This window comes from Bos grunniens, chromosome 10 (genome assembly GCF_055505025.1).
Source record: "Bos grunniens cultivar Pamir isolate PY7600 chromosome 10, Bosgru_T2T1.0, whole genome shotgun sequence".
Lineage (NCBI taxonomy): Eukaryota > Metazoa > Chordata > Mammalia > Artiodactyla > Bovidae > Bos > Bos grunniens.
The window spans coordinates 31666601-31680722 of record NC_141174.1 but is presented as its reverse complement, the minus strand read 5'-3'; the positions used below and the strand labels follow the sequence as shown (position 1 = coordinate 31680722).

Here is a 14122-nt window from a genome sequence, read left to right as displayed (position 1 = left end):
GGGTCTTTACCAATGAGTTGGCTCTTTGCATCACATGGCCAAAGTACTGGAACTTCAGCTTCAGCATCAGTCCTTCCAATGAATATTCAGGACAATTTCCTTTAGGATAGACTGGTTTGATCTCCTTGTTGTCCAAGGGACTCTCAAGAGTCTTCTCCAACATCACAGTTCAAAAGTATCAATTCTTTGGTGCTCAGCCTTTTTTATTGTACAGTTCTCACATCTGTACAAGATTACTGGAAAAACCATAGCTTTGACTACACGGACCTTTGTAGGCAAAGTAATGAATCTGCTTTTTAACATATAAACCTGTGGGTGACCATTAAATCTAGGTTAGATCAAGCACAGCTTCCAATGAGTAATCAAGTCAAAACCAGACTGTAATAGTTGAGTAGCAAATGGAAGATGAAAAAATATATTAATGAGAGAGTAAGGAATCTAGAAGCTTGACTACAAAAGGAAGGGAAAAGGGTGACAGATAGCAGGCTGAAGAGAGAAGGTGGACATGGGGTGTTTGTTTCATTTTGTTATGATGATACTTGGTAATAGCTTAGAGGAAGGAACCAGTGACAGGAAAGAGGTTGCTTGAAAAAGCTTAGTGATGAGGCAGGCTCCTTAGCAAGGATGGGAAGGGAGAGAAGTGAATAGTATTTAGAAGGCAGAATCAATAAGGCTTCATGACTGATTAGACATGTGGAAGCAAGAGGAATAGCTGTTGATTTCCCTAGTGGTTTTGACTCTGTGGAAGGCATGGTGAAATACAGAAGGAATGAATGTTATTGCAAGGGTTTGGCTCTGGTTTGGATTAGAATTTAAGAATATTTAGGCAGTATTAATTTTTCAATGTTTAGTAAACAATATTTTTGTTTAAAGTACTATATTGTAAAACAAGTTCTGGCTGTCCTGTCTCACAAGTGGAGGAAGTGCAGCAGGAAAATACTGGACCTGGAGTCAGCAGAGCTAGAATGACAGCCCCGAATGTGACCTTGTTGTTGTTGTTTAGTTCCTAAGTCACGCCTGACTCTTTGCCACCCAGGCAAGAATACTGGAGTGGGTTGCCATTTCGCTCTCCAGGGGATCTTCCTGACCCAGGGATCGAACCCATGTCTCCTGCATTGGAAGGCGGGTTCTTTACCAGGGAGCCACCAGGGAAGCCCCAGATGTGACGTTAATAGAGTAATTTAACATATCTGACTTCCATTTCTCTCATATTCATAAATGTGGCATACCAGGGACGGGCAGAGGGAGTGCTAGCCAGGGTACAGTTGATCAGAAGGTGCACTGTCTGTGGAGAATTTTGAAACAATGTTTCAAACATTTAGACTACTAAATGTCGGTCTGCATTTTTAAAAAATTAATGTGACTTGTGAAATTTAGAGAGAAAATAGTGGTTCTGTTTCTATTTTTCAAAAGTGTAACGGGCGAGGGAGGGGACCTATGTATGCCTTTGGCTGATTCATATTGATGTTTGGCAGAAACCAACACAATTCTGTAAAGCAATTATCCTTCAATTAAAAAATAAATACTTTCAAAAAAAGAAAAAAATGTTTCTCTGGCCACAAAAAAAAAGAAAATCTCTTTAATCTGTAGAAAATTTCTTGGTCATATTTAGTGTTTTTTTTTTGGAGGTAAATGAATTCTTTACTACAAATTTTAAGAGATAATGAATGGAAAACATTAGTTTTTGTGCATTTAATAAGGAAATCAAGAACATTAACTTTATAGTCTTCATTTTGGACAGGTAATTCAATCACAGACCTAATAACGGGATGTGTACAGACTTGCTGGATGACAGAGCCAGTTGAAATGAATTAAATACTTCACTGTATGCTAAGAAAAAGAAATACTACTACTTACCTCAAAAAAAGTTTACTGAATATTAAGAGAATCACATGTTGATTAATTTTTATTATTTCATTTTATAATGACTGATAATAATCAAATGTTATTTTTTTTAACAGACTCACAGACAATTAACTAGCAAGAATACCAACAGTTAACATTTCTTTCATGTTTTAAATTACCTACCATGTAGTTGGTAGAGTATGAGATTTGCCCCATTATAGAGATTCACTGATTGACTCTGACTGTATACCTATACTTAAAAAATTGCAATAAACAACCTTTTTATAAGAACCTTAATGATATATCAGAAGCCTGATTCTTGGTCTTCTCTCAAGTTCATGGGGATAGGAGCTGGTCTTTGAAGCTTAGAGGACATCCCAGCAGCAGCTACAACAACTTTCACCCAAAGAAGCTGACCACCCACCTCCTTCCCAGTTTATGACTGCTAAGTGTTGAGGACTTTATAATAATATATCTCCCATGCATTGTGCTTAGAGAGAGGGCAGGTACTGTGTGCTCAGTCATGTCTGACTCTTTGCAACCCCACAGTCTGAAGCCCACCAGGCCTCCCTGTCCGTGGAATTTTCCCGGCAAGCATACTGGAGTGGATTACCATTTCCTTCTCCAGAGAGGGGGCATGATTTTACATAAAAACTGGAAGACTAAAATAATGAACTTGTAAGACCCATTGTTGTGAGGGCTACAATTCAAGCTTAGAGCATTTAAAACAAAATATCACAGTGACTACCACAGAGTAATAAGAACTAAGTAAGTAAAAACTAAGGTTTTAATTTTACCTGATGTGTTAATAATTAGAAAAGTATTCTGAATTTTGGATACTTTATATTCTGTAAGTGATAGTTATATCAATATACATGTACAAACTGAGGAATAATGACTTTATATTTAGCCACAGTATTTTAGAATCTCAGTTGGTTTATGTGTACAATTTGGATTTATAGTTTTCCGCATAACACAGAGAAAAATAAGTAATGATAACAATTTCTAGGAAAAGAAAGCCCTTATGAGCCATAGAAGTTATTTGAGAAGAAATCCATCCCTCAGTGGGTCATCATCTTCTACTATAAAACTTGCGGTACCTGTGTAATGCGCTTGTCCGGATACTTCCACTATGACAGCTTTAAAATCACCACATTTTGCTTCCTGAAAAAAGATGATGAAAGGAGAATATCAAGGTATTGCCTGCATAGTTTACCTAGCCTAAAAGTTGTATTCTCAAATTTTATCATTTTAAAGAGAATCCAAGAGTTAAGTGGGCCTCCCCAGTGGCTCAGTGGTAAAGAATCTCCTGCAGTACAGGAGACACAGGAGATGTGGGTTCGATCCCTGGGTCAGGAAGATCCCTTGGAGGAGGGCATGGCAACCCACTCCAGTATTCTTGCCTGGAGAATCCCATGAACAGAGGAGCCTGGTGGACTATAGTTCATAGTGTTGAAAAGAGTTGGATGCAACTGAGTACGGCGATCATATGGGCAATTGGGAGGCTTTTAAGGTAAGTGACTGTATTCATGTTTTTAGATTAAGTTTAGCTGTAAAGTGGGGAACTAATTGGGGAAGAGAGAGAAACTAGAAACCCAGCAACCTGTTAAGAGGCAACTTTAATTCATCAATTAAATCTAGAGACAGGAGGGCAGTTTTTAGTGAGAATGCAGAACAAAATATAGAGATACTTTTGAGGCAGAATTGATAGACCTGGGGGCTGATGTACACAGGTGGTGAGAATAGAGATGAGTTAAATATGACCACAGTGTCTAGCCTGGAAGTGCAGTTGCGCCACCATTAACCAAGATGGAGAATGAGACAGGAAAGAACATATTTAGGAAGGAAGAACATTTTAATGAGTTGAGGTATCTCTGGGACAGTCATCTTGAAATAAGTTTAGTGGACAGTGTTAGACTTGGGAGAGAGGCACAGATAAGCATGGTAGGGATGAAGATTTGGGTGGGTGAGAATAGAGTTCATTCTCATATGGGTGAAACTGCCCATCTGCATCAAATGTTTTGCCTAAGAGCAAGAAAATATGGTGTTTAACAGTATAGGGTCTGCTCAGAGAGACCCATCTTCATAGCCTGGCTCTGCTGTCTGTTTGACCTCTGGCAAAGTATCTAAACTCTAAATTTTCATAGGATTCTTGTGAGAATTACATGAGATGGTATATATGAAGTGCTGAGCTTAGAAATTAACATGTAGTGAAGCACCCAATAAATGTTGACAATTACTATTTTATCTTAAATCTCAGACTTGACAATGTATTTCAAATTTCTGCATATAACATGGTATTCCATCAAGATTACTGTATTGTGTAGAAATCCCTAACTTAAACAAAATTCAGTGTTCAGAAAAACAAAACTTTAAAACCGCTATATTAGATTTAAAATCTTTATTAGGATAAATTATTTGCTATATTAAAGGACTCTTCGTGAGTAAATTTACCAGATGCAATTTAATCATACTATAGTAGATTTCACTTACTACTATGAGTAATTCATTAATTAGCTCTGCTAGCACATTTAAAATTTGATTACATTATATTAATAAGGGGTACCCAGGTGGCAGTAGTGGTAAAAACTCGGTTGCCAATGCAGGAGACTTAAGAGACCTGGGTTGGATCTCTGGGTTGGGAAGATCCCCTGGAGAAGGAAATGGCAACCCACTCCAGTATTCTTGCCTGGAGAATCCTATGGACAGAGGACTCTGGTGGGCTAAAGTCCATGGGGTCTCAAAGGGTTGGACATGACTGAAGATACTTAGCACTATGTTAATAAGAACTCTACTTTCCAAAACTTTTCAGCACTTTCACATCTTACTATATAAAATGGAATATTCCTATAGAATAAAAACAAAAAAAATCCAAAACCTAGTTTAATGGTTCTCAAACATTTTGGTCTCAGGATCCCTTAATATCCTAAGATTTGAGGATATCACCAGCCATTACCTTAATAGAAAAACCAGACCAAGACACTAAAAAAGTAGAAAATTCAGGTAAATATCTTTGATGAATATAGTGGCCAAAATTCTCAACAAACCAATCCAACAATACAAAAAAAAAAAGATCATATACCATGATAATGCTGGATTTATACCAGGGTCACAAGGATGGTTCAACATACACAAATCAATCAATGTGATACACTACATTAACAAAAGGAAAGACAAAAACCACATAATCATCTCAACAGATGCAGAAAAAGCATCCCAGAATATTAAACATCCATTCATAATTTAAAATGTTCATCAAAGTGGGTATAGTGAGAATATATCTCAACACAATAAGGACCATTTATGACAAACCTGCAGCCAATGTAATACTCAATGGTGAAAAGCTGAAAGCCTTCCTGGTAAATTCAGAAACAAGACAAGGTTGCCCGTTTATGCCACTTCTGTTTAACCTAGTATCTTAGGTTATAGCAATCTTAGCCATAGCAATCAGATATGAAAAAAATATATATCCAAATTGGGAAGGAAGAGGTAAGCTGTCACTATTTGCAGATGACATGATACTCTATATAGAGAACCCTAAAGTCTCCACCCTAAAACTATTGGCACTAATAAAGTTCTAAGCTGCAGGATATAAGATTAATATACAGAAATCTGTCACATTTCTATACACTAATAATGAAATACCAGAAAAAGTAAAAAAAAAAAAAAATCTCATTTAAAACTGGGTCAAAAAATACCTAGGAATAAATTTAACCAAGGAGGTGAAAGACCTATATACTGAAAGCTATAACACATGGATTAAAGAAACTGAAGATGATGTAAAGAAACAAAAAAATATTCCATGCTCTTGAACTGGAAAACATAATATTATTAAAATGGCCATACCACCCAAAGCAATGTACAGATTTAATGCAATCTCTATCAAAATACTAGGCCATTTTTTACAGAACCAGAACAAACAATCCTAAAATGAATATGGACCTCAAAGAGTTTTTTAGGTTATATCAATTAATATTTTCTATACTGGGATTTCTTTGGAAGGAATGATGCTAAAGCTGAAACTCCAGTACTTTGGCCACCTCATGCGAAGAGTTGACTCATTGGAAAAGACTCTGATGCTGGGAGGGATTGGGGGCAAGAGGAGAAGGGGACAACAGAGGATGAGATGGCTGGATGGCATCACTGACTCGATGGACGTGAGTCTGAGTGAACTCCAGGAGTTGGTAATGGACAGGGAGGCCTGGCGTACTGCGATTCATGGGGTCGCAAACAGTCGGACACAACTGAGCAACTGATCTGATCTCTGATATTGGAAATTAAACATATTTGTTCATTAATTCATTTATAAATAATAAATCTGTTGCATGTTGTAATAAACAAATTTTTGTGAAAATAGCTACATCTGCCAACAACAAAAAAAATGTAATGGGAAACATGGCATTTTTTACATTTTAACAAACCTCTTTAATGTCTGGCTTAACTAAAGGCAGCTAGATTCTCATTTTTGCTTCTGCATTCAATCAGTTAAGATATCACATACCATGTAGCTCCTGGAAAATTCCACTGTACATTTGTGAAATGATGAAAGTGAAGAGCAAGCAACATCTCAGTATTATTATGAATATAGCTTTGACCTTGTGGACCCATGGATAGGACCCCAAGGTCCTTTCCATACTTTGAAAACCAATATCCTAGGTGAACAGAAGTTTTTCCAGTCCTGTGTCCTTTGTCAGTCCTTTTTCAGTCCTCTTCTAAGAGCTTAATGAAAAAACTTACCTAACATCCAACTCAGGTCTCCAGAATCAAAAGTAAGATATTTAGAGACAAGAAGCTACAGGTACCACTCACCCTCACAGCCTTCCCTGTGAATACTGAGCCAGTTGCACTGCTTTTAAAGGCTCTGGTCTGGTTCAGTTCTAGAAGCCCTTTGTGATACTGAAGGGCAATTCGGGCTGTCACTCCTGAGCCAGTAGGACTTCTGTCAACCTGTTTCAGAATAAATGAAGATAGTGTTCACAGAGTTCTAGTTCCATATTACCTGGCTGTGTCTAAAAATCCCAGCTTTAATACCTGTTCATCTGCAAACACACAGATATTGGTGGTTGGTTCCTCATTGTAAGTGTCTTTTCCATCTGTTAATATAGTTCCATATAGAAAAGCAAGGTCTTCACTGTCAGGATGGTTAATTTTAAACTGTAAATAAAATAATTAACAACCACATGTAAAATAAATATTTTCATTCAAATCTATCTTTTAAATAACAGATATGGGGTACTCTTAGATATAATTTTTCCATCTTTATCATTTTAAAAAATATTTTTTGGGTCACAACACTAAATATTGATGTTAGAAATTACACATTTTTCTAGATGAATAAAGATACTTTTGTTGGAAGTTATGATTCTTACACTTTGAGCCCTTTCTAAGGAGGTCATCCTGCACATATCCTCTACTAAAGCAACAGCCGTATTTTATACACTTAACCCCCAAACATATGCACTCTCTGAAGCATTGACCTCAGCATTGACCCCAGGACAGTCAATTCACAGGCCAGCCATGGCTGCTCAAACAGGAAGAGAAAGGCAATCCTTATCTCACCCTAAGGAACTTGAAGAGGATAATGCAGAAAAGTCAAGCAATGAATATCTAGAGCTGAAATTAGTATCACTGATAAACACAAGAACTGAAAGAGGCCATGAGCAAGCAAAAAGTATAAGGCTGCAGAAGCTATTAGGTTAAGAGAAGCAACTGGATGGGGCAAAAAGGCTATTATAAAGGACTGAAGTCAGTATCATTAAAAAGCAGCAGGTACACACAGAAGCAGGCAATGGCAGGGCAGCTAAGTCACATGAGCAGTAAAGCTTGGTCTGGCTCAAATGTGCAATGCTTCCTATTCTTCTTGGGAGGTCTGGTTGTTTAACTTCTGGATTTCTGTAACATCTGTTAGCCTGGTCAAGATGACTATAATCTTACTTCTACTGTATCCTGATGGTTAGTACATTCCCCTACCACTTACCTATCATTTAAAGCAGTTGAAGAGACTGGAGTCCTAAAATCCAAGGAGTCCATCTATAACCCAGTTAAAGAAGGCTGCATATTGGACCTTTGTTCTCCATCCCCTTAAAGCACCCATGCAGTTACGTCACACTGCACACAGGGATGCTGCCCCCACTAGACTGAGCTCCTTGAAGGCGGTGGGGTTTGTTCTTCCTCTGGTCTCCAGCATCTAACATAGTATCTGACATACAATAAGTCCTTGGTAAATGTTTGTTAAAAGGATAAGGACAAATTTATACTACATCTATTTTAGTCCCCTTCCCTCCCAAATGGCCTTTGCCTAAATCTGCATAAGTAGGATGCTGCTGCTGCTGCTGCAACCCCATAGACGGCAGCCCACCAGGCTCCTGAGTGGTCAGCAATTCACAAAGTAGACCTACTGCCTGCTTCATCACTGACAGAACCTCTCATATTTTCCTCAGAACCCTTCCTCCCTCAAAGTCCACCCCTTACCACCTTAGTGAGACGTTCTAGCTTTAATGAGATGTTTAAACTTCCTCCTTTTATTAAGAAAACAATGCCTTTTCCTCTTGATTTTATTAAAAAATAAGGTCAAATTATTTTGTGTCAAATTGTTAACTCAAATTATTAGCTGTCTGCTTACTGGAACAGAAAACAGATATAAGTCCAGAGTTTCAGAAGTTTTCATGATAAAATAATTTTACATATTTGTATTGGAAGTCCTGGAAAAATGATAATTTAGAACAGAGTTATAGTATATATTTTCATTTTGCCATTTAGGTTATAAAGTTATAGGTTATTATGTTAAATTAAAGCCTCAGATATGTTAAATAGGCCTTAATTATTAGAAGTATTCTAGATTCTATCTTTCCTAAGTTATCGTTCACTTAGAACGATAATTAAATTTTCATATGCTAAAATATTCAAGTATGTATATGAGTTTTATATACAGGTCCCAATTAGGTAAAATGTCAGACTTGTGATAGAAGTGAAAGAATATTCTAGAATTACTTATTATCTAAACTGATTTTATAACAACAGTTTTCCCAAGTCAAACTGGAGTTACTTGAGTTATTACTTGGAGTTATTACTTCGCAACAATATAGAAAAAAATTCACTAACTAGGAATTAATATTCTCTGCAAAATAAGAGAAATTCTGATCAGATTTAATGAAATCCATTTTGTAAGCTATATTTGACATTCATTATTTTCAAGTAGTGCAGAATGACCATGTATATCAAAAGCATTTCAAAGTGTAATATTATCTATTTTCTATTTGTTTAAATAACCACAAATTATATTATAAGTTATTCTTAAAGTGAACAGTTGTCATTTGTTGAACATTTACTATGGCGAAGGCACTATTCTAAGTCCTTTACACGTACTGACTTACTCTTACAACTCCCTATGAAGCACAATTTCATAATTTCCATTTACAGATGGGAAAACCGAGGCACACGGAGGCAATGTGACTTGTTCAAGGTTACACAAGTTACAAACGGCAAATCCACAACACCCAGGTAGTCCTGCTCTAGAGTTTAAGATTACAACCAGCACCCTATTCTTAGTACGACTAGTAATCTAAATGTAGAGATATTTAATTTCTGTAGACATGTCATTTATATCTCCTCCATGTCACAGAGGAGGCTATCAGCTATGACGGCAGCATCAGTACTGACCTGAGCCTTCACTGCCTCTGTCACTGCACTTGCTGCAGCCACGAGGTCCCCCATCTTTGCAGAACAAACATCGAGTCCTAACTTTTCAGCACTGACAAATGCATAAAATGCACCACCATAGGCAATGTCCACCACCACCTTCCCACGACCAGGAACATCCACCAGGAAATCTAAAAGAGATGTGTTTGAAAATAAGTTTGTTTTTAGTATTTCAGCAATAAAATTCACATCATTTTAAATTCATGTGTATTTATGGGTGGGGGGCTAAAGAGTACTTTTTCCTATCTTAGGAATGCAGCAAAAATCAATTTTGAAAATGAATGTGCATCAAGTAAATAATAACAGACCTTTAGCTAAGTACATCTTTCTATTTTTAACTTCAATGAGGTTCGCGTAAGTTTTAGAACATCTGAATGCCATGTTTTTCCTAAATCATACTTACATATTTTGTTAACCATTCTGAGGATCTTTTCTAGAAAACATCATTGAAGCAGAGAGAGAGAGGAAACTCTGGGATATGAATGTGTGAAAACTATGAAGGAAAATGTAGGTCCCTCTCATACTATTGGGAATGGTTTAAAACAGTGAGGATTTGGGATCCTATTCACAAACTGGTTTTCTTCAGCTACAACATCAAAACAAAATGGGAAAAAACAAAACAAAACAAAACATTTTTCTATCCAAGTTTCAGATACTCATTTATCTAGAAATTTTCATCTCAAGGAAGTAAACTGCAGGCAAATATCCAGAATAAAGCCATTATAGAATCAGTGGCCTTTACAGTATCATTTTGCATCAGAGTTTTTATTTGGGTATTTTAAGTCCCTGACATACCCCAAATTTCACCTAAACTGCAGTTGTTTGAAATCCTGAATTTGTATTTCCAAAGGAATGGGGCTGGTGATATTTGGGGACATTAAAACTGTTGACCTTTCTTTGCATTTTTTTCTCTTTCTCCTCCCTAAGTCAAATAGGCTTAATGATCACTTTCTCTGGGGGAGGCATATAGCAGGGGAGAAGGCAGGTCTCTCTGTTTCTGGTTCACGGAAACCTAAGTTATCAGGGGAAGATTTGTTGGCACAGGAATGTCCCAAAGGGAGAACAGTCCTCCTGGTCAGTAGAGAAATTTCCTCTAGGCCAAGAAAAGAGACTGAAGGTTCTGACTGCAGACCTGTGTGGTCTGTCCCACAGCACAGTGAGGAGGCAGAGATAGCCACAGGAAGAGGGAGAGGAGACAGGGGCAGGGGCCACTGGATGGGGTAGATGATGTTTCCCTGGTTAACTATGCAAGTGGTTAAGGCCCTTGTCTCCAAGATGGAACTTTTAAGAAACCTTTGCTCACACATATATCAGAAAAGGGCCCTTGGAAGGATAAGGCAAAGTCAACCAGAAGGGTAAAGGGGTCTCAATTTAGAAATTAAGTTGTGAAAAGTAAAATAGTTCTTATACTCCTTGCTTTGCACAGTGAGTCATACAAAGACACCAGAGAACTATCAGTTTCAGAGCAGAATCACAGAATCCTTTTAACACATAATGTGTCAGAGCATATTTATAATCAAGAGTAAAACATGCCAGTGGAACTTAACAGCAAAAGAGAAAAATGCTTTATCTTGATGTTGATGCAACGTGCAAAGCAGGTTTAATGAGGAGACTGAGGAAATAGATGGAAATGAGGGACTGCCAGAATGGGGAAAGCTACGTGTGGCTTTGGAGTCCTCATGTGAAAAATGGAATTGTTTCCTTCCGAAGACGATTGTTTTGAGAATTTCATGTGATAATGCGTGGGGAATACCTGGCAGATTAGGAATGCAATAAATATCAATATGAAAGCCCAAAGTTTAACTTCCAGCAGGAATAGGGCTCTTACGAGGACCAATGAACATATTCTGCTCTGAGTTTCATTTATTTACTCAACAAACATTCACTGACTGCATACTGTTCTAGTACTTAAATACAGTGATGAAAATTAGTTTTCACTTTAGCTGGGTGGCGTAGCAATGAACTCAGCAGCTCTGAGGTGGGGACTATTGTTATCCTCTCTTTAAAGATGACACTGAGGCATGGAATCCCTTCCACAGGTTACAGAGATGGGAAGGGGCAGAGCAATGATCTTGAACACTATCAGTCTGCCTTTTAAGCAACTTTCAAAGTAGAGAATTTAAGGATTTCATTTTCTTAATGACTCAAAGTGACCATAAATGCCCACTGATTATCTTATGGTCACACAAGGATGCTTTCAGGAACTACTGTGCTTGTCGTATTGGCTGCTCCCACCCTAACCAACCCCAAACTATGATGTACATAGCTGGTGATCCTGCTGCCAGCTGTCATTTCCCACAAAATCTAGAGTGCTTCTAATCCGCTGCTGGGATGGCCTGGCGGTTGGGGGTGGGGGACGGAGTCAGGTAACCAAGCCAGTTAACAGTTGAGGTTTTTAAAGATGCAACCCTAACATAAATTCTCATCTCCCTTATGTGCCCTCCCAATCCGATGTGACACCATTTCTTCTGGGCAAACGGTATCAGTTTTCCCAGTGGCATTCTTTTACCAACTTGTGTGTTTCAGCTGCCTGAGGCTGTTCTAAGACCCTCAAACACCTGGGCTATTACTGCATGGTTCATAACATTCATAAACAGGTTAATTGGGAACCCCAATCCACCCGGAGGCTCAAGATTAAATTACCAGAATGATTTACATGGCTTGAAGTCTTTGAAGAAAAGGAGTGATAACCCTATACCTGTACTGACTAAATTAGCACCCAGCTCAGTTCTAGTCAGACTACTAAAGCCTCCTCTGATAGAATTCAGCCTTCACTGATAGGATTTTTAAGGATCTCCCTCTTTGTAAGAATTATAATTACCTTGTTTAGCATCACATACAGGCTCTGTACTAGAGAACCCACCAAAACCTTTTCAAGGTTCTGCACTCCTAGAGAACTAGCAACCTGATATATTCCGCAGTCTTTATGTCTCTGCTGCTGCTGCTAGTGCTAAGTCATTTTTTAAACTTCTAGGTACCTTGCATTCACGTATACAAAATCCTCAAAAAAAACTCAATTGAGATAAAAATGAAGACACAGTAGGAATGGAAAGCGAATGAGGCTGCATAGCTTTAAAGAGGAGTCAGGATTTGGACCCATACACTTTTTCCTGTTATTAAAAAGTAAGAGCAGCAACAGCTGTATATTCTTGGAAAGATTTAATTCTTCCCCCAAGAAGTGGGGAAGACACATTTTACAGATGAGCTCCAGCAACCTGTGTTTACTAACTTGTCAGGGGTCGATAACGTGCTCAGCAAGCATATTCTGAGCCATCCTGGAGCCCCGTACGTGGTTGCTCTTTACACTTTCCTTGACCCTAGTGGACCCTGCTTTATCCAACTGCAAAATCTTCTGGAATGCCTGAGAGAGGGGAACGAAGCGTTGAGTAAGGGAAACACGTAATTCTGTACTCCTCGAGGCTCTCCCCAAATAACAGATGGACACGTCTGCGAGATAAACAATATGAGTATTGTTGCTGAATGGCTAAGTCGTGCCCCACTCTTTGCGACTCCATGGACTGCAACCTGCCAGGCTTCTCTGTCCGTGGGATTTCCCAGACAAGAATACCGGCGTGAGCTGCCATTACCTTCTCCAGGGGATCTTCCCAACCTAGCTTCCTGTCTTCGGCACTGGCAGGTGGATTCTCTACTGCTGAGCCACTAGAGAAGCCCCAATCGAATTGCATGCACCACACAAATTCACAAGGCTAAGATGCTGACATACATTTGCAGGGATTTAGAATTACCTTCTGTTTGATTGTAAAAGCTTGTGGGGTGGGTTAGTTGCGCTCGTGGGCTCCAGCCCACAGAGACAGTTAGTGTAATTAGTTGGGTCCCCGGCTGCAGGGCCGGAAGGGTCCTGCCGGTTACCTGTGGCCAGCACGAAGGCCGGGACACTGTGGAAGCGCACCGGACCGCGACTGCGGCCGCCCTCGCACTCCACGAAGGCGGCCACCAGCCCGCACGGGCAATGGATGTTGACCAGGGCCTCTTGGGCGTCGGACGGGGGCGCCGGCACCAGCCCGAAGTCGAGCGCAAAGCGGCCCAGCGCCAGCACAGCGTGGCCGCACATAGAACTGTAGCCCTCGTTGTTCAGGAACAGGACGCCCAAGTGCGCGTCGGGCAGCTCGCTCGGCACCAGCACAGCTCCGTACATGTCCCGGTGCCCCCGGGGTTCGAACATGAGCCGTCGCCGCACATGGTCAAGGTGCTGGCGCATGTAGCGCCGCTTGGCCAGCAGCGTGGGGCCGACCACCTCCGGACACCCCGCCAGCACAATGCGCAGGGGCTCGCCGCCTGTGTGCATGTCCACCACCGACAGCGCCGGCGTCCCCGGGTCATGTGGAGGCATCCAGGGCACAGTCAGCGGGCCCGCCATAGTCTGCCTCCGGGAGACAACTCTACCGCCACGCAGACACGCGCTTCACGCTGCGAACCCACCCGCTCCCTCCGCGATAGAGAGGCAGGCCGTCTCCCCGGCTCAGGGGGCCGGGCTTCCGAACCGAGACCCGGAAGCGCGAGGAAGGGCGGGGCTTCGGAGCGGTCGCCTGGGTTACCAGGAGGCGGAGCCGTCCAGGGC

The 14122-nt window shown here is 40.1% G+C and overlaps 1 protein-coding gene across 4 annotated transcripts; it reads right to left on the bottom strand.

Annotated features, from left to right (window-relative positions):
* Positions 1-1677: 1677 nt before the first annotated feature.
* Positions 1678-14017, bottom strand: L3HYPDH (trans-L-3-hydroxyproline dehydratase). 4 transcript variants are annotated; one of them, XR_015134252.1, is made up of 6 exons: positions 13290-14017; positions 9505-9674; positions 7823-8044; positions 6877-6999; positions 6655-6792; positions 1880-3009 (listed from the first exon to the last, which is right to left on the bottom strand). XR_015134252.1 is itself a non-coding variant. In XM_086320456.1 (5 exons), exons 1-5 carry the CDS (start codon positions 13919-13921, stop codon positions 2884-2886), a joined length of 1065 nt encoding a protein of 354 aa, XP_086176582.1. In that variant the 5' UTR covers positions 13922-14017; the 3' UTR covers positions 1678-2883. The 4 variants fall into 4 exon arrangements, 1 of the variants encoding a protein (XP_086176582.1); XR_015134253.1 differs by having other exon boundaries at positions 13414-14017; XM_086320456.1 differs by lacking the exon at positions 7823-8044 and having other exon boundaries at positions 1678-3009; positions 13414-14017.
* Between the last annotated feature and the right edge of the window lie 105 nt (positions 14018-14122).